The following is a 20,492-nucleotide window of genomic DNA, read 5'->3' as shown; positions in this document are numbered from 1 at the left end:
TGATAGCTGTTCCGCTTATATCCTGTTTATAAACATATAATATTTGAGTGTTGCTTATAATTGGGCTGAGTATTTACAATCATGCCTGCATCATCAACTGAAAAAAAATGCCAGTGTCTCTTGATGGTCACTCGCTAAACACTAGAACCCAGTGGAATTTTATCAGCTAGCCATTGCTAATTTTGAGCCCTAAGCATACATAACTAGCAAACTTCTTACTGTACAAGTTATGGCATAAATGTCAAAAGCCAGCAAACCATTAGAAACTAGTTAAGTACAGATGATTTTTTCCCCTCCCACTCCTCTTAATCTGTCCATTGCAGCTGAAAATAACAGTTGTATAAAAAGAGCATTTCAGATGTTATAATTTTCCTCTCCAGAAAATGTGTTTCTGATAGATACTTACCTCCTCACACATAATAGCTTTCCTCATTCAGTGCTGCCTTCTATATGCACAAATATTTTTGCTCACCACTAGCCTTGAAACTCCCACTTACCCTACTTTTAACGTGGTTCTGCTGTGTTTTGCATACAAATAAGCATAAGGCAATCCTCCACCAATAGGACGTGACATACACTCCTGATGCAGCTGGCTTCCTCTACACAGGTTAACCCAATCTTCACTTAAAGATTAGGCACAAAAGAAGCACCAGAAGTTGGGAGGTGTGAGATGAGGTATCTATCAGAAATACATTTTCTGTGTAGGAAGATTATAACTTCTGATACAATACCTTACCTCCCTTGACATAATAGCTAGAATCCCAAATTCATCTGGTAGAGGGACCAACACAAAATTACTTAGATGAGACCCCTTTAGAATGCATCTAAAGAGAACCCATAGTGTGCGACACCTCTGAGAAGAGGAAACACACTCGTAAGAGACCGCACCACATCTGAACCAGGTATACTCTTTGCCTTTGATGAAAGACAGTGTCACTAAATGGGCAGCAAATGAAGCACAAATGATAAGGGGTTGTACGTGTCCTACGTATAGCATAGACAGGAGTCAAGAGATCCAATCCAGCCCCAAACCATCAGAATTTGGAAGGAACATCCCATCCCTGGTAGGAGGAGAGCCCTCAACCATCCATATTTGAACTATAAATTGGAGGTCAACTCCAGTCCAAAACCCGAGGATCCAGGAATGGTTTGCCCAGTCCCCGGAAAGAGGAGATTCTAGATCAACTGAAACCAGACATGCACATAGTGTAGAATTGTTAGAGTGAGATAGACCATAATCAGGAGATCAACACCATCTAAAACCAGTAGACCAGGAAAAGATTGTCTGGCCCATGGTAGGAAAGAGGTCCTTTACCATTCATTTCAGACTCAGGAACCACAAGGGAAAGAGCACATCCATTCAGAGAACACAAGACATCATGTGTGCATATCCATACAGTGCAGATTTAAGAATTAGTATACCTAGACAAGCACCACTCATCACAGAGAAAGATCCAGTATAAAAAATGTCATGACCCTGCAAGGGAAATATAGAAATTTAAAACACTTACCCACTCACAGCTGAACCGGTGTGTGGAGTATGGCAATAGGCAGTATGTGGTATCTAGGACAAGGACATGTGAAGCAGGTATTGGGAGATGAATGTGGTAGGTGTGGTCCACATGCCAGCCAGGGAAAAAAGATAAGGTATTGAACTTGATGAGATGACACCTAAAAATCAGGAATAATAAGCCAATCTGACAAGTTCACAAATGCAACCTGGGTGGGTGATAGGTGAAATATCTCATTGAAAAAAAATAGGGTTCCAGGGGATAAATAAATTGGAATGGGAACCACGAAAGGAAGCAGTGTGGGCAACATAACATCTGAGAATTCGCACAGGACATAAAAGTCAATCCAGATCTGAACAGGAATATCAATGGGAAAAAGGAGGGGTAGGGAGATTGGTGTAAAGGATACATTACCTTCATGACCGGTTGACACTCGGCAGAAAACAGCAGTCTGGATATCAGAGACCAAAAGCATGTTGGCAAAACATCTAACTTCTGACAACCACAAGCAAAAAGGAGCCAGAGAGATAAATAGTCAAGGGAACAGGTAGACAAGGGTTTGAAAGAGTTTTGTGTAAGGGCATGCAGAACTATATTAAGGTGCCAGTCTGGAAGGATGTAGGATGAGGAGGGAGAAATATCCAGAACTGGAAAAAATGGAAATGGTAGGAGAGGAAAACTCTCTGTGGTAACGGAAAAAAATGGAAGGTATTGGATAAGGCTGCCCAATATCCAGCAATAGCAGATACAAAAGAACCACTGTCAAACGGAAAGGGGGGAAAAAATGGAGTCATGAAGAATAATTGTACAGGAAGGAAGGTAATCATGGTACAGAGACCAAATGAAATATACATCAATTTCCCTGATATATCAGAAGGAAAAAAGGACATACAGAAAGGGAAAAGAAGGAAGCTACACATGTGGATACTTCGATACACCTTGGAAAGGGCTGGACAAAAGCCACACATGAACCTGAAGTATGGTGATGGCAGGATAAAATAACAGCTACTAAGATTGACAAAGAAAGGAGGGATTAGGAAAGACAAAGTGGTAATGGAGGTGTTGTCAGAAAGTGGATAAGGGCTAGAAACCAAGGGGGAGATGTCCAGAAAGGTGCTGTCAGGAGGACTAGAGACGAAGTGGACTGGATGATGCATAGAAACCTGGGAAGGAGACAGATAGAAGGGGAGGTGTACAGATAAACATAAGACAAATCCTAACTGAAAGTATCACCACTGAAAACATAGGATGAGGGACTAGGAACACAAAAAAAAGAGGATAAGTAGGTATTGAGATGGGTGACAAAAATGTCCAGAGGTAGAGAACTTCACTGTTTGCATAACACCTGGAAAACGTGAGAAATAAGGATCACAACATGGGAAGAATCTTGTCAGGATGAGATGATTGAGCCATCGATGAGATTCAAAGCACATGGAACATGACAGGCAACTAAGCATGTGCGAGAATATGGCCAGAATAGGAGTTTTAATGTTCGGAAACACAGTGAATGTGAAAGAGTGTCACCTTGTTGATTGATGTATGAGACAACAGGTGAATTGTCAGAATGGATCAAGAGCAATTTGCCTCATACTAAAAGTAGGAAACAAACCAAAGCCAAACATACTGCAAGAAGCTCCAAGATGTTTATGTTCATTGCCGTCTCAACGAAAGACCAACAATCTGAGAATTCTAGAGAATCCACACTTGCTCCCTAACCCATAAAAGCATCTGTAAACAGATGCAGCTCGGGCCATAGAAATGGGAGGAAGGAGTTAAAAAACAAAATAAAAACTCCCAGGTGGAAGAGGTATTGTTCAAGGAGAAAGAAGGACTTCTACAACAAGCTGAGCCACCCCACACAAGGTGCATCATGAGTAATCAGCAGTGTTTATGAGGTATATGTTGGGTTGGAGCTGAGAACAGCTAGCTGTCTTTGTAAAAATGGGTCCATAGACCTATTGTAAATGCTCACAAAAGTGTGCGGCAGGACATATGGAAAAAAAATGAGGAAAGTCAATGCAACTGTTGAGACTAAACAGATATATAACTGGACACCTGTTTCTGGCCTTCTGGGGAAGTACCAAGAACCTAGAATAAACTCCTGGAGAAATATGATTGACAGGTTCAATAGCATCTTAGAGAAGACATTTCTGAACCACCTCAGATAGATATTGGCTACAAAAAAAGATTCTGAGGAGGTGGGGAGGAAATAGAAATGGGGATAATGGAAGTGGGAGAGTACTGAAAGGGATAACTCTTCTGACCAGACATCCCCAAACACACTGTGATCTGAGGGGAAAGCGTACTGCAGGAGCACACCCTATCAATGTGTTCCCATTTTGCCTGAATCCACAAAATAGTTGCCATTACCAATGACAGCATGGGATTTAGCAATAGGCGAGAAAAACCCCAAACAAACAGGAGAAGTGTTGTTGAGCAGTCACCACCATTGAATGCAATAAACTGGTAAAATCTCCAAAATAAACTAAATAAAAAGATACAACAGGGGAAAGGGCCAAAAGTAGGAGGGAAGGAGAGGAATGATATGAAACAGGGGATACAAATAAAAAAGGAACATACCTGTGATACCATATCCAGGAAGGCTGAGGACAAAAATTATCCAAATCATCTTAATCTTGCCCAGCTTTAGCAGACAAAGAAATGACAGAACTGAGTTTTGAAGAAAACAGCTGGCCACATGATAGACTCCAACTCCCATCGAAAAACCTCAACCTCCTCATTCGAAAATGTAAGGCCTGTAGCCTGAGATGCAGCAGGTTAAAGTGCTGTAATATTTACCACTGCAGATGTATCAGTAGTAATATGGAAATCAGAATTCATGTTTAACTGGAGTGAAGTTTGAAAGGAATAAACTACACTTGGTATATTACTGCAGAAATAAAGCAAAATACAATGAAGTTGTTTAATAAACATTGCAAAAAACAATAAACTTAAATCAAAGTAAAAACATGATCAAAAAGTTTAACACATCTTAACACTACAGTGTTAAATCAAGAGTGAAGATAGGGTTAACCTGTGTAGAGGGGAGCCAACTGCATCATGCTCCTAGTCGTGAAGGGTTGCCACATGCTTATTTGCATGCAAAGACAGGGCAGAATCACATTAAATATGGAGTAGGTTGGAGCTTCAAGGCTAGTGGCGAGTGAAAAAATTTGTGCATACAGAGGACAGCACTGAACTATTATGTGAGAAGATGAAAGGTATGGTATCAAAATATCTCTTGCCTTCCAAAAGTCTGTACCCAAGAAACTTTTCATTCAATACAAAAACTCATCAGTTGGGCTAAGACAATGAAACACAAAAGACTATTAACAAATGCAGTCTAATGGTTTAAAAGTTATGGTTTACATGCCAAAAGCTGGTGAACTAGTGAAAATATAATGTATAATTTGTTTATTTGGTTTATAAGAACATTTTTTTTATTTTCAGGCCTTTGTAGCTTAATAGGACTCCCATACATGTTTTTAATAAACACAATTTTCATTTTGCTTACATAAGTGTAAATATGCATGTTTTGAACTCAAAATAACATAAAATAACTTGTTACATTCAAATATGCTCTAATCTACATTAACTTTTCTATTGAATGCCTTCTGATCATGGATACTGCTCTGAAAAAGCGACAATCACCTTGGCAGAGGTCCCACATTTGGAGAGAAACATCTGCATGACCAAACAAAGCATCAAGAAAATTTATATCTTATACCAATCTAAAATTAACATAAATATCATGGCCTCCAATAAAATTGCATAACAAAGTAACTTCAAAAGCCACATTTCAAAAACCAGCAATGACTTGAATGTTAAATCATGAAGAATTAGCTAATTTCACAAAATTAGGGGAGTGTTAGTGACTGTAATTCTTTTATACTAATTTATAATGTCTACATCACGGTCCTCTTAAAATATGGTAACATAAAAACAGGTCAGGTGACATATACAAGAAGTTATAAAGTCAGCAAAACTGAGCAATAAGAATGGCAGACTGCCTCCCATTCTTTACTCCATTTAGACACTTAAAAATATTTAATTACATACTCCCTGTTAAGGATATGTACTTTAAAACTGGCTTTCTCTTTTTACAGAAAAGTCTCAAAATGTAACCACCAGACCACTTAATTTTTGCCCCTAGCTGTCATCCCCAGATCTTGGCAAAAATAAATATTACCATACAATTTAATCAACAGTGTCAAGTTCCCCTAAATTACTACAGACAGGTTAACAAGCAATTTGAACACAGTGGTACTTTCTCTCCTTAGTTTATGTCAAGGAAGAGTAACATGCTATCTCTCTCTAACAGTAAAGCAATAAACATAAAACAAATATTACTAATTGTATACTAATTAGTGAATAACAAGACTCTTATTTCACAAACATTAAAACAAATTCCAGCATATTTTTACAAACTGATTTATTTTCTCATTTTAGCTCTTAGCTTGGGGAGAATATTCAGTGCCAAGCCAGTGAATGTGGGGTTTTCTCGAGGGAATTTCCACTTTTTCCCTCCCACAACTAGTTCTTGGGTACTGGATCTACTGATCCCCATCCTCTCTCCAGCAATGGATCCTTCAATCCTATTTTTCTTTCCATGAAGCATGTGATGTACATCTTCAAAATTATAAGAAGGGAGAATGGGAATAATCTAATTTCCAAATATGCTAAACCTTTAATCCAAAACTATCAATAAGAAGACAGTGATGATTAACTTGGGAAAATTAATAAAATCAAATGAATTCAGTATTAAGCTAGGAAAATTAACTTTTCTTGAAAACTTTTTCACAGTTCAAGACTTTGAGTGTATGTTACACTAGACTGAACTAATTAGTTATGCCTACAAATATCCTGATTACTGTTCATGTGAAATAAAAACAATTATTTCAACCATGTGTAGCTGTGTCATTAACTGAAATAAAAAAAAACAACATCTATACCCTTGATAAAGAAGGGACTTGAGAGAATAAGGTGAGATTGATATCGGTAACTTCAAGTGGTGTTTAATGAGATAGAACATTTAACACTTTAGAAGGCTAAGTAATATTACAACAAAGTTCCTGTTGGTGTCAGTTAGACCAAAAACATGGGCTTAACCAAAGGCTCACTTGGCACGTTTACTGGCATGGACTTAATAGGTCAAATGGCATGCACAGTGCATGGAAAATGCCACATTACCACTGGCACTAATAAAAAACAGTGTCAAGTTAGCCTTAGTCAGTTAAGTCAAGTCAGCAGTACAGTGAAAGTGCAGCTCAGTTCAAGACTCCACAGCATAGGATAACTCAGCTCATCTCAGACCTAGAATGTTGATAACAAATAACCCCCTACAAACAGTAAGTGTCTGCTTAAAATGGTAAAAAGAAATAAATGTAGAACAATTTGCTAGAACATAAAATAAATGAATTATTGATGAAATGATTAAAGAAATGACCGATATAATTTTTTGTCAAACATCTACTGACTAATAAATATTTTGTCCTTATAATGCAAGCATATACTTCTTCATTCTGAGCCCTAACTGCAAATTTTCCTAAGAGCTGGACAAATTTGAGTCACGACTCACTTCATTATAAATTAATAGACACAATGTAGTGAGAAATGATCCTCATCCCTGTCTTGCATATTAAGCCACGTGACAAGCCTTTTCTCACTAACTGGCTGTAAAATAAAAAGTTACTCAATACCCTTTGTTTATATATTCTCACTTTATAATTACTAATGTACACCATACAAATCAAAACTTAAACTAATACAGTGTTAAATAAATTTTCATTTACATGCTGACACTCATACTGAATTACTTTTTGTTAGCAAGTTATCATGCACGTATTGTACTAAATGTATATAATTATAATGTTAATATTTATTTATTTATCCTTCTCAGATACTTTTAAGTTTAAGATGAGGCAAGTCTCTTTAGTCAGTTTTTTTTTTTTATTATTATGTACAAAGCAAGTATAGCCATCCTCGTCGTGTACGTTTTCTTTCTTATCCTTATTTCAGTTGGCAGAACTGGATATTCAAAAGGCCTAATGTTCCGTGGTGTAATAAGTTGATTGGTAGCATGTGGGTGGTAGTAGAAGGTTTAACTACTTTATGTAACTGTGAGAGAAAGATCATAAAATATCATCTTACCTATATTTGTGTTGGATAACTTTGCTGCAAGTTCTTCTTTTGAGTTCATCTGCTGGTTTTGCACTCCTTCAGTGCAAGTCTCTTCCATACTTTCTATGTCAAAATTTATGGTGCAATAATTTGAATTTATTTAAAAAAAACTAAATCAATTTCTTTTATAACTGGTGAAGTCTTATACTTTATACTGGTAACATGTAATCACTTTAATAAGTTTTGGTACCCTCACCTGCAAGAGGGTTTATTGAATCCCTACTGTTAGGCGATAGTGATGGTAAAGTGCTCGAGGAATTAAACTGCATCTGGTTACGTCGAGCACGAGCACCACTTATTCCTCTTCCAGGATGTGAAATTCTTCTAACCTGCCGTGAGGTTGTGACTTCATCGTGCTTGTGGTTAAGGAATTTACATATATAATATTCAACATAACAGCATTATAAATAATAGGTAATCATGATCTTTACTCACATTGTTATACAGATTTAACTTTATAAACTTAAATATGCTGGACACTTAAATGTGTTGCTTATGTACTTTATACAGAGAAAACATTTAATATGTCTGTTCTGTCATGTTCAGAAAAAAATCAGTTAAATCTAAATGAATTCAAACAAGTCCACAGCTTAAGGTTTTCCTTATTTATGATATTTAGTGAAAGAACAGGTAAAACACTGAGAAAAATTAAAACATTAAAGTACAGTATACAGGATTTAAAACATCCATCACTGAAGTATGGAAAGTACAACTATACAGCAATCAACAGGGGTTATTAACGAGTTTGACTAAATACTGAAGTACAAGATAATGAGCTTTACCAGTTAACATGAAACTATAAACTGCACATACCAATAATAAAATGCAATATAATAACTATTTTCTACTTTCTTACCCTTTAACAACATGATAACTGTATACAAAAAACTAACTTAAAGATTTGAACAAGGTGATAAAATTAATGGTTTTATCTTAATAATTCCCATGTTAAATATGGGTTTACTTTCAATATGCTAGATTACACAAAGTTACAAGAAACCACAGCTATGATTCTTGGCTATGATAGTGTAAAAAAGAGCAATCCTTCTGTCTGATAACATAGTGTAAAAAGAGCAATCCTTCTGTCTGATATCATAGTGTAAAAAAAAGCAATCCTCCTTTCTGATAACATAGTGTAAAAAAGAGCACTCCTTCTGTCTGATAACATAGTGTAAAAAGAGCACTCCTCCTGTCTGATAACATAGTGTAAAAAAGAGCAATCATTCTGTCTGATATCATAGTGTAAAAAACAGCAATCCTTCTTTCTGATAACATAGTGTAAAAAAGAGCAACTCTTCTGTCTGATATCATAGTGTAAAAAAGAGCAATCTTTCTGTCTGATAACAGTGTAATGTATTGAGGGATAGTGATTTGGTTCAATATTGTCAGTCATAGTCTCTGGTAACATACTATACACTATACATTGACATTAGTAGTATATCGATATCACAGCGACAGTGAAAATTAATTTGCATTGCTGTCTATGGTAACATAGCATACAAATATGAATGGATAGATGTTTGACTCAAAATGGTCAGTCATAGCCTCCAGTAACAAAATGTGTGTCTTAAGGGTTATTTGTTTGTATACAAAATATAATCTGATCTCTGCATTAACTGGAATCCAGTCCAAGTTCACAACAAGTATTAATTTAAGCTAGTGCACAAGAAACCATGGCAGAAAGATAAACTAATGAAGCAATAAACAGATGTTTCCAGACTTTTTTGTAAACTTAATACCTTCAGAAACATCCCTTATCCAGTTATTTCAGTAAAGTATAGTGATAATGAATTAAAATCTCTATTTTTCAGAATTTCTACCGCAGGAATTTAGACATTTTAGCAACAAAGTTACAGAAAAAATTTATCTTAATTCTCCAGATAATAATAATATATTTCTTTCTTATGTCAGCCAAAGTTTCACCACTGCATCTTTATACATATTTCAAGCTAACTGTGACATTCACATATGCTTACATTACATTTACATTAAATTACTTATAATGATTTACAACAAGCTAAAGTTTTTACATCTAGATACAAAATAATCATAGGTGGTTATTACACAAAATGAAGCTTTGTTAACAACTACAAATGTGTAAGGATCAATTCGTAAAAGATATCAAATCCCGAGGACTGCGGTGTTCTAAAGTTAGATGTGCAGCAAAATCATTAGTGACATGATTGGGTTCTCCACTAGGTGATGCTGCACATATTGGACACACCTGAAAAAGACATATTAAATTGTACTTCGACCCTGAATTAATACTAAAACCAAGAGATACCACATGGTACTTTAATTCTGAATTAATACTAAAACCAAGAAATACTACATGGTACTTTAATTCTGAATTAATACTAAAACCAAGAGATACCACATGGTACTTTAATTCTGAATTAATACTAAAACCAAGAGATACTACATGGTACTTTAATTCTGAATCAATGCTAAAACTAAGAGATACCACATGGTACTTTAATTCTGAATTAATACTAAAACCAAGAGATACCACATGGTACTTTAATTCTGAATTAATACTAAACAGAAGAGATAAAGTGGATATCCTTGAAAGCTGTGATGAATTCAGTAATGATGAAATAATAAAAAACATGGAAAGAGTGCACCACTAGTAATCTCAGAGCTTATGCATGTTTCAATGATAAGCAAATTTTGTAAACAGAATTTCAAAATCAAACATAAAGCCATGTTCAAATTTGATGACGAGGAACCCACTTTGAGACTAATAATGGTTGGAGACAGCTTGAATGGGTAATGAAGAAAAACTTTAATACAAGTTTAACATAACAGCAAATGTACAACGTTTCAACAAGGTTTTGTCATCATCAGTTTTTCTTCATTACCCATTCAAGCCATCTCCAGCTATTATTATAAAGCCATGTTGTTGTTTTTAAACTAAATATTTAACATATAAAGGAAACTTATCATACAGTGCCTTGCAAAAGTATTCACCCCTACAAATAATGTCACATTTTGATGAAATACAAATAATGTAAACAATTTTTTTAATGAACTTGTTTTTATTCAAAACTCTAATAATCAAACTTAACACTGTTATGGGTGAAGGAGGTTGAATTTCAGCAAAACCTGCAAAAAATTTTTTTTATAAATTGAAATTTGCTGATTGCATAAGTATTCAGTCCCCTAAATTAGTATGTGGTGGAAGCTCCTTTGGCAGCAATTACTGCCATGAGTCTTTTTGGATAGGTACCTACCAGTTTTGCACAATTGAATGATGCAATTTTTGCCCCCTTCTTCTTGGCTAAATTGCTTCAACACTGAAAAGTTCGTTGGGAATCATTGACGGACTGCAACCTTCAAGTATCGCCATAAATTTTCCATTGGATTCAAGTCAGAACTTTGACTCGGCCATTCCAAGACATTCACTTTCTTCTTCTGAAACCACTCCAGTGTGACTTTGGCCTTGTGCTTTGGGTCACTGTCTTGCTGAAATGTGAATTTTCAACCCAGTTTTAGATTCTTGGCTGACTCAATTAGGTTTTCCTCTAGTATTCACCTGTATTTTGCACCATCCATCTTCCCTTCAATCCTGACAAGCTGCCCAGTCCCTGCTGATCAGAAGCATCCACATAACATGATACTGCCATCACCATACTTATCAGCTGGAATGGTGCTGATTGGGTGATGTGTTGTGTTTCCACCAGACATAACGCTTTGGATTTAGACCAAAAAAAAAGCCAAATTTTTGTCTCGCCTGACAACAAAACCTTCTGCCACATGTCTGTAGTATCATTCACATGTTTTGTTGCAAACTCCATACATGATTTAAGATGATTCCTTTTCAGTAATGGCTTCTTTCTTGCCACTCATCCATATGGGCCAGCTTTGTGTACGGACCGGGATATTGTCAATGTACGGACACTGACTGCCATCTCAGACATGAAACTTTGCAAATTTTTGAAGTCACTGTTGGCTTCACAGTGGCATCCCTAACAAGTTTCCTGCGTGCCTGGCTGTTTAGTATGGAAGGGTGGTTTGATCTGGGTAGTATGACGCACATTCCACTCCTTAATGATGGACTTCACCATACGCAAAAGAGATAATCAGAGACTTTGGAATTTTCTTGTAACCTTCTCATGATCTGTGCTTCTCTACCACTTTATCCCCGACTTGTTTGGAAAGCTCCTTGGTCTTCATGGTTGGTTTGTTGTATCACTATGGCTTGAATACTTGAAAAATAAAACACTTTGATAACAAACACACACAGACCATTACACTAATTTTGTGACCTTTCAAACTAATCTTTTGCACCTAAACTGATTTAGGGTTGATGTAGAAAAGGGGTTGAATACTTATGCAATTAAGAATATTCTAATTTTCTTTGAAAATCTAACTTACTTATCAATATCAGTGTTTTCTTAGCTTTCTCAATTTTGAGTAGATTGTGTAGATTCTAAATATAAAGTCCTATTTGAAAGTTTCATGATTGCAAACTCAGGCAGCAACAAAATGTGGAAACTTTGCAGAGAGTACATACTTTTGCAAGGCAAAGTATATTGAATATACGTCACAGTATGCCCACAAAAAGTTTAATTTTTCTTCAAATACAAATGACCTCAGGCCTCATATCTAAAATAATGGGCAAAACATTGCAATAAGCATAAAGTTTAAATTATGAGAAATTAGACACATTGTGTAGAAAAGAGATCTAGTTTGAAACCAATGTGTGATGCAGCAGAACTCAAGAGAATTTTTTAAATCTGAAAGAAATACAAGAAATTATGTTTCAAACACTACTTCATGGAATGACATAGCCATTGTTGTTACATCATAGTAGCTAACACAAGTAGATATGTTAACATAACTTTCTTATCCATGATATTAAGATTGAAAGAAAATAATTTTGCACTATTCAATCCAAATAACTTAAACGATCATTATTCACAACTTAAGTTATAAACCAGGTACATGTTAAAATTTTCCAACACTGAAAATGTATTTCTGATAGATACTTGTTTATTTTGAATTTTGCGCAAAGCTACACGAGGGCTATCTGTGCTAGCTGTCCCTAATTTAGCAGTGTAAGACTAGAGGGAAGGCAGCTATTCATCACCACCCACCGCTAACTCTTGGGCTACTCTTTTACCAATGAATAGTGGGATTAACCATCACATTATAATGTCCCCACGGCTGAAAGGGTGAGCATGTCTGGTGGGACAGGGATTCAAACCTGCAACTCTCAGATTAAGAGTCGAGCACCCTAACCACCCGGCCATGCCGAGCCTGATAGATACTTACCTCACATATAGCTTTCCTGATTCAGTGCTGCCCTTGATATGCTCAATTTTTACTCACCACTAGTCTTGAAACTCCCACCTAAATCACGTAATATTGCTGTTTTGTTGCATGCAAATAAGTATGTGACAACCCTCCACCAATAGGGGTGCAACATACCCTCCTAGTGCAACTGACACCCTCTATCCTAATTATTCAATTATCACTTCAAGATTAGGCATGAAAATGTTAACTTCCAATACAATACCTTACTTACAGCTGGAATCCCATGTTGAAATGATGGAGGGACTGGTACAAAAGTTACCTAGATGAGCCCTCTTGAGGAAATGCCCAAAGGAAACCCATGGAGTGCAACACCCTATACCAGGGGTTGTTAACCCTTCAAAGAAGAAGAGCTGAAATATGCCCTAATGATCTAACATTAAAAGAATAAAAATAAAAAGTTCGCCAGTGGGACTGCGGTAAGTCTTTGGATTTACAACACAAAATGTTGAGATTAAATTTTAACATCTATTTTGCCTCAAAGATTCTAAATTGTTCTTCACGGTAAGAGTAAAACCCGAGAACCACACAAATCTGATCCTTGTCTTATACTATGGAACAGTATAGGAGTACACTCATGGGGTATATTTTTACACTGTAAAGAGATGTGTTGCTAGGTCAGGCAGAAAACAAGCACAGACCAGAATCTGAATCACAGATGTGGCAGTTGGTGTGGTCTGGCTAGGGTGCATCAGACTGTGCATGGCAGGTCAACTCTAGTCCAAAATCAGGCATCAGCAGGTATTTTGTGTCTGCAGGAGAGTCCCTACCACCTTCACTTCAATCCAAGTAAAGTAGAAGGGAAAAGAACATCCATTATGCAAACTGAGAGAATGCTCATGTTGACTAATTCTACCCCTATCCAACACCAGGCCACCCAAGAACCTGACATTTAGGTAGCAGTTGGTTTAATGAAAGCCAGCTGTACATGGTGGGTCAACTCAAGTCCAAAACCAAGTGGCATCGAGTACTTTTTATCTGATCCATGGTAAGAGATGGGTCCCTACCATCTTCATGAGAGAGGGCTTATATTGGTTTGTCTTGCACTTAAGCAACACCAGACCTCCTAGGAACCCAATATGTGGGCAATGGTAGGATGGGGGAAAGCCAACCAGAGGGGTAAACAGTATGTGGTGGGTCAACTCCAGTCCAAAACCAAGCAGCATTTTTTTCATCCGGTCTGCAGTACGAGGGTGATTTTTATCATCTATGTCAACAGAACACCACCACCCAACTCTCTACTGAGTAAAGTTGGTCACACTCAGGTGGTTTACCACCCCAGTGGCTAGAAACTAGTAAGAGGGTAGGACTCCTGTGTTCCACTTGCAGAAAAAAAGGGGTGAAAGCACCTTGGGGAGCCGGGAAAAGCTAAACACTGTAAGACAGTGCAATGGGTGACCAGGAAAACCCTATTTTTAAAAACAGGCCAGCACCAGTGTATTCAACCATGGAGAATGGGCAGCTATCCCTTTCTTGCTTTACTTATGAAAGTCCATGAGTGAGTACAGTTTGTAGAGGGCCTTGTTTAAGGATTTATGCATTATGAGACCTCTAGTGGTCTTGTGAAACACCCAATCTATATCAGGCCTTGAAGGCCCTACCCTGCACACATTTACGATAAATATATCCTCACAGGAAAAACTTGCCACTGAGTGGGATCCAATGAGGTATGAGAAGGGCCTTGGAGAGGTAAGACAAAAAGAAAAAGAACTTACCCAGTCAAAGCTGAAGAAATGGAAAGATGGTGAATAGTGTGCAATGAAAATATGAGGGGTCATCCACAAGCCAGCCTCAACATAAAATGGAAGTGAGCAGCTAGGAAGAAAGTAAGGTGTCAGATTTGATGAGATGTCACCTGGAAGTGTTAACGAGCATCCTCATCCAACAAAGAATATCCTAAACAGATGAGCTGACATAGCCAAACAGAAAGGGTAATGGGAGAAATATCGTGGGTGGAAGAGGGATTCCAAGGAATGAAGAGACGGGAATGTGAATCATGAAAAGGAACAGTGTGGGTTAAATAACAACAGACTTCATGGGCAGGACAGAGTAGGCAATGAGAATCCGAGTGGGAATAAAGGTGAGAAATAGATGGGGGAGATATAAGAGTGAATGAGTTGTCCTCCTCACATGCTGCAGACATTTTAGGAAGAAAAGCACAATCAAGATAGAGAAGAATATAGAAATGATGGAAAAGAATGTGGGAATAATCAATGGCATCAACTGAACATCAACAACCACAGGTGAAAAGGTGGAGGGAAAATATTTTAAATGAAAATGGTACAAGCAGGAGGCCATCAGTTCAAAAGGAGGAAGGGTAAGGGCATAAAGGACAACAGTCAAGACCAAATTGGGAAAGGTAGAAGGATGGGAAGGATGAAAGTGTTAAAATGAATGGAATAGCAATACGAGTACCAGGGAGAAGAAAACATCACAGTAATGGGAAACTGGAAAGTAGTATACAGAGCTGCCAGGTAACCAGTGGTAGTTGATACCAATAAACTTTGAACAAAGAGCTATGTTAAGAATTCCAAAAGATGGGTAACAAAGGAAAAGAAGGGGAAAAAGAATGGCACAGTGACCAACTGCAAAAATATGCTATTGTTGTTGATAGACAAGGATGGAAGGTCAAATAGAATGAGAAAGTAGGAAGACTACACATTAAGAGATTGTGGAATCTTGCAAGGAACTGGACAAAAGTCACTCATGATATTGGAGTGATGACACAAGTGGATGAGAAGGAGAGGAAAGAGGTTGAAGAAGAAGGTAACAGAAGAGAGGTAGAGGAAGAGGCATGAAAGATCAGAGAAAGTTTAACAGAGGAAATCACAGCTGAGCTGGCCAATATGGATCTACCAGAAGGACCTGACAAGAAGTGTCCATAATGAGAGTAAGCATGGAGAAAGAGGTTGGTGCAGTACTGACTGAACACACCCACCACTAGAGCTGATGGATGCAGAACAGGAGACCAGAAAAAGGGGAAGTTTGATGTTGTGGTAAGTGGCAAATTCATATACATAAGAGGAGTGCCCAGACAAGAACCACTTGAAAACCTGAGGATTATGGAACCACTCCATAAGCAATATCCTGTTGTGTCTTGATAGATGATTTGCAATAAGATTCAGGGCACATGGAACATGACAGGACAACAGTCATACTTGTAGGGAATGGGTCCATAAGAGAAGATCAAAGGTGTTGAAACAGAGAGGGCGAGACTGAGAACCCTTCTGGTGATTGAAATAGGAACAATTGGAGAGTTGTCCATACTCCATTTATTATCAAAGTTCCAAGAGATCATCTGGGAACCATCAAACCAAAATACACCCCCATCATAGAAGTATATATACAAAACTGGAGATCTGGATGAGTAACACATTCTGTGGTAGTGGTTTTGTTGAGCAAACAGATGAAGTCAGTGATCGAGGAATGAAGAAAATGAATGAAGGATGACAAAGAATCCTGAGCAAGATTTTATGGATTGGGCAGAGTCCACTGTAAACATAGCAGATAAGCAAAACCCAAGGGGATAATGGATTCCATGGAAGTACAAATCCCAAAAAGAGGGAGAATCACCCATGCAGGGAGAGAAAGAGAGAATATAACAGTGGAAATAAATAACTTTCTATCCCATAAATAAAGAGGAGAAAGCTAATCTATGCTGAGAAAAGAATTAAAACACATCTAAAGGAATGAGATGCTGAGTGGGTGTGAGATGAGATTTCTCCAGTTTGACCAACCAACATGAGCCGTCTCCTGAAGAAGGAGAAAAGAACAGCTGTAATAGGCTTATTGAGGCAGAGCCATATGTAAAAATAAGAATCTGAGACATGCACATTGTTCATCCAAAGCCATGGAGCAAAAGACCACTGCAGGGTGAGAAAAGTCTCCAAGGTAAATCAAAGGAGGTCAATAAATCAACTGAGACTTTAAATATCTATGATGGGATAGAAATTCCCTGTTCCCTTGGAAACAATGAAAAGACAGGAATAAAATCCTGGAGAAGGATGTAAAACCAATTTGACAGCATTTTTAGCCAATAGTTCCACCACTGCCAATGACAGACTCTGGCAAGAAACAAGATTTGTTGAAGGAAGAAAAGTAATGAGAACAGGAAACAGTGGAGAAGAACAGGAAAAAGTTAAGCGTAAGGTTCTCTGACAGAACTCCAAGTACCAAAGAATTAGCCACAAACAGAGGGCAAAGGTCTGCAATCAGAAATAAGAAGACTCTACTGTCCCTGAGCCTAGAGAACAGTCACCACTGATACTGACAGCATTGATGTCTATGAGCAGTGAAAGGACAGATGGGAAGAGAGGAATGTGAAGTGATGACAGGGAAAGAAAAGGAAGCGGGAGGATAATGAAGAACAATAGCATACAACACGTGGCTCAGGAACTCCAGGAAAGGAACCAAATGAACCAGATAAAGAAGAAATTACAATTGTACCTTTCCAGCAACATAGCTTTTAGTCCTAGGGATTGTAGTAATGTTTTAGCAGACAACAAGTTACAAATTCCATAAAGCCAATAAAGAACAGTTTTCATATATTCCAAGCTTTTTTTTCTCAGATGGTCATAGTTTGGAATTTATTGCTTAACACAAGAAACTAGGCTTTATATTAAACTCTGCAAAACCAAAACATTAAGATGCCAAACTTCAACACAGATGAAAACTCAATTTTTTGTAAAAGAAAACATTAAATAAATGAGCAGATAAATGAAAATTATTACAGAAAAAACACATACCACTTCAAATGAGTTTTCTGAGTGTTCTAAGGTGACATGTTCTTGTAATGTACCTTCAGAAAATCCCATCTTTCCACAAAATGGACAGGTAAATGATTGAGACTGATCTACTGACACTGTTTCCCCTCCATAGTATATACCTGAAAATAAAAGAAACTTTTACTGATGGAAAAAAAACTTTAAATTTACCACTATTTTCATTGGTATTGCAGTACTTATAAGGTTTTAAAATGAGTGAATACCAAATGAATGAGTCATTCAACACCAGATGTAAATTGCACAAATAAATTTCAAACCTGGTGCACGTACAAGAATTATACATTTAAACAAGAAACATTAAAAAAGTTTTTTGGCTAACAAAAGAAAAACTCAATTTAAATGATATCCTATATCTACACTCCGTATCATAAATATAGTACATTTTTTTTTATTATTTGTTAAAAATATTGCAAAGTTCAGTCCCTTTACTTGTAATGAGTTATCTATTTCTTCGACTGTAAATACACGATTTACAGACTATGTTTATTGATAACGTAACTCCCAACCAAATCTTAAGTGTCACTTACTTCTTAACTTTCCTCTTGTATGTATGACACAACTCATACCTGGATGACTAAAACACCTGCTAACTCAATAATCAATTAACAATACAGCAACAGATTCACCAACTAACTAACCCAATCACTAACTCTATAATTAACGCCCTATAACTCACTGGCTGACTAAGTAATCAATCAACAACAAAGTAATTGGTTAACTAACAGACTAATTTTCTCTTGTTTTGATATATCATATTTTTTCAAGAAAATCTGAAATGTGACATCAGATGCAGACATTCAGGAAACTTCTAGATATCAAACATCATCATTAGTCATGCATACACACAACTTAAAGACAACAAGGAATCTGTGGGTCCATCTAGGCTGCCCCTTCCACTATACTAAAGTATAAAATAAAACAGTCAAATGCAGCCTTTATCATTCAAATATTTATCGTCTTCTCTTAAATTAACTGCATCATCTACAGAATCTGAAGACAACCAATTCTAAAGGCCAATTACCCTGTTATGCAAATAAAGCTGTCTTAACTGAAGAAGACTCCTACCCTGCCAAAATTTATATTTGTGCCCCCTTGTCTTCCCATTCTCAAGATTAAACATGATGATGCATCAACACTGTCAACTCCCTTTATAATTTTAAACACCTCAATCAAATCCCCTCTAATTCTTCCCTTTTCAAGAGAAAACAAATTTCAGAGATTTTAACCTATTCCATATGATAACATTTCCATCCAAAGTATCATCCTAGTAGTCTTCCCTGAACCCTTTCCAACAATTCAATGTATTTTCTAAGGTAAGGAGCCCAAGACTGAAAGTACTCCAAATGTGGTCTAACCAATGACCTATATGATGACCTTGTACCCTCTTTAGACTTGTATTCAATATTTCACTAGATACAACCTAAACTCCTCTTTGCCCTATCATTAGAAACAGGATTGTTTGTTTGGTGCTTTATGGCGCAAAGTAACGAGGCTATCTGCGCCAATCAACCAGTAAAAACAGTGACAGTAGATTAGAATATAATGTAAAAATAGAGCGAGTTAAAACCAAAATATGTCGATAAAAGATTTATATACAATTAAAAAGATCTATAGTGTGTAAAAAATTAAAAATACAATCTAGTCGGACAGTGTCACCATTACCAATGACACTGTCCAACGTAAGGGTTAAACTCTTAGAAAATGCGTGACTAAAATGGTGCCGTCGCTCATGGTCGTAATGATGGCACGACAGTATAATGTGGGCTATCGTGACTTGACTGTCACAATGGCTACACATTGGTGTGTCATTACCGGATAAAAGAAAACGATGGGTTAAAAAACTGTGGCCAATGAGTAGCCTTGCCAAGACAACTTCCTCCTTCCGATCCTTACGAAAGCAAGACGGCCAAAGACCAACAGAAGGTTTGATCTAGAAAAGCAAGAAGCCGTGCCTTGAAGACAGGACCATAGTCCATGTACGGGACAGACACGGCTATGATGACACCAGAGACTTAGCTGCAGTGTCAGCGAGCTCGTTCCCATGAATACTGACGTGGCCAGGTATCCAGAAAAACTGGATGGAAGCAGAAGATAGAGAAAATTGAGCCAGTCGGTGTTGAATATCAACGAGAACAGGATGAGAACTAAAGTTAAGCGATTCCAGGGCCAGTAGAGAGCTAAGAGAATCAGTGTAGATAGTACAATTACTGTACTGCATAGCTTCTACATGATCCAGGGCAAGAGAAATCGCATACAACTCGGCAGTGAACACAGAAACTGTAGAGGGAATCCTGTGAGCAACTACCGAGCCACAGTACACCATGGCAGAACCTACAGAGCCACACCAATTTCGAACCATATGTGTAAATAGCAAAAGAAAAATGTCTCAAAAGATGTTCAGCAAAAAGAAGATGGAACTTCCAATCAGGAGTATCTGCCTTCCTCAGATGACTCAAGGAAAAGTTACAGGAAGGGGTGGTAATAAGCCATGGTGGAATGGGCAGAACATTGGGGATAACAATGTCATCCAATGCCAGACCCAATTCAGCCAGTAGTGCCCGGATACAAAGGCCAAAGGGAGGAATAGCAGACCGTCTGTTCTGAAAGAGCATTGTCCACTGAGGAAGAAAGATACAATCCCACGTGGGATGCTGTGATAAGGATTGAAGCTTAGTAGCATATTGTAAAGAAAGTTGCAAAT

At 37.3% G+C, this 20,492-nt stretch overlaps 1 protein-coding gene across 3 annotated transcripts in view; it reads right to left on the bottom strand.

Annotated features, from left to right (window-relative positions):
• LOC106463783 (E3 ubiquitin-protein ligase KCMF1-like) overlaps positions 1-20,492 on the bottom strand; it is a 46,549-nt gene that overhangs the window by 16,101 nt on the left and 9,956 nt on the right. For all 3 annotated transcript variants that reach the window (XR_002611552.1, XR_002611553.1, XM_022391379.1), the window contains exons 3-5: positions 17,753-17,892; positions 9,814-9,915; positions 7,888-8,044 (exon numbers count right to left, since the gene is read on the bottom strand). Coding sequence is in view for 1 of the 3 variants with exons in the window: in XM_022391379.1 (XP_022247087.1) it covers positions 7,888-8,044; positions 9,814-9,915; positions 17,753-17,892 (399 nt within the window). In the remaining 2 variants the exon portion in view is untranslated. The remainder of the gene's footprint in view (positions 1-7,887; positions 8,045-9,813; positions 9,916-17,752; positions 17,893-20,492) is intronic.

Source organism: Limulus polyphemus, unplaced genomic scaffold, assembly GCF_000517525.1.
Source record: "Limulus polyphemus unplaced genomic scaffold, Limulus_polyphemus-2.1.2 Scaffold1481, whole genome shotgun sequence".
In the NCBI taxonomy this organism is placed as follows: Eukaryota; Metazoa; Arthropoda; class Merostomata; order Xiphosura; family Limulidae; genus Limulus; species Limulus polyphemus.
This window is presented reverse-complemented; position numbering and strand designations above follow the sequence as displayed.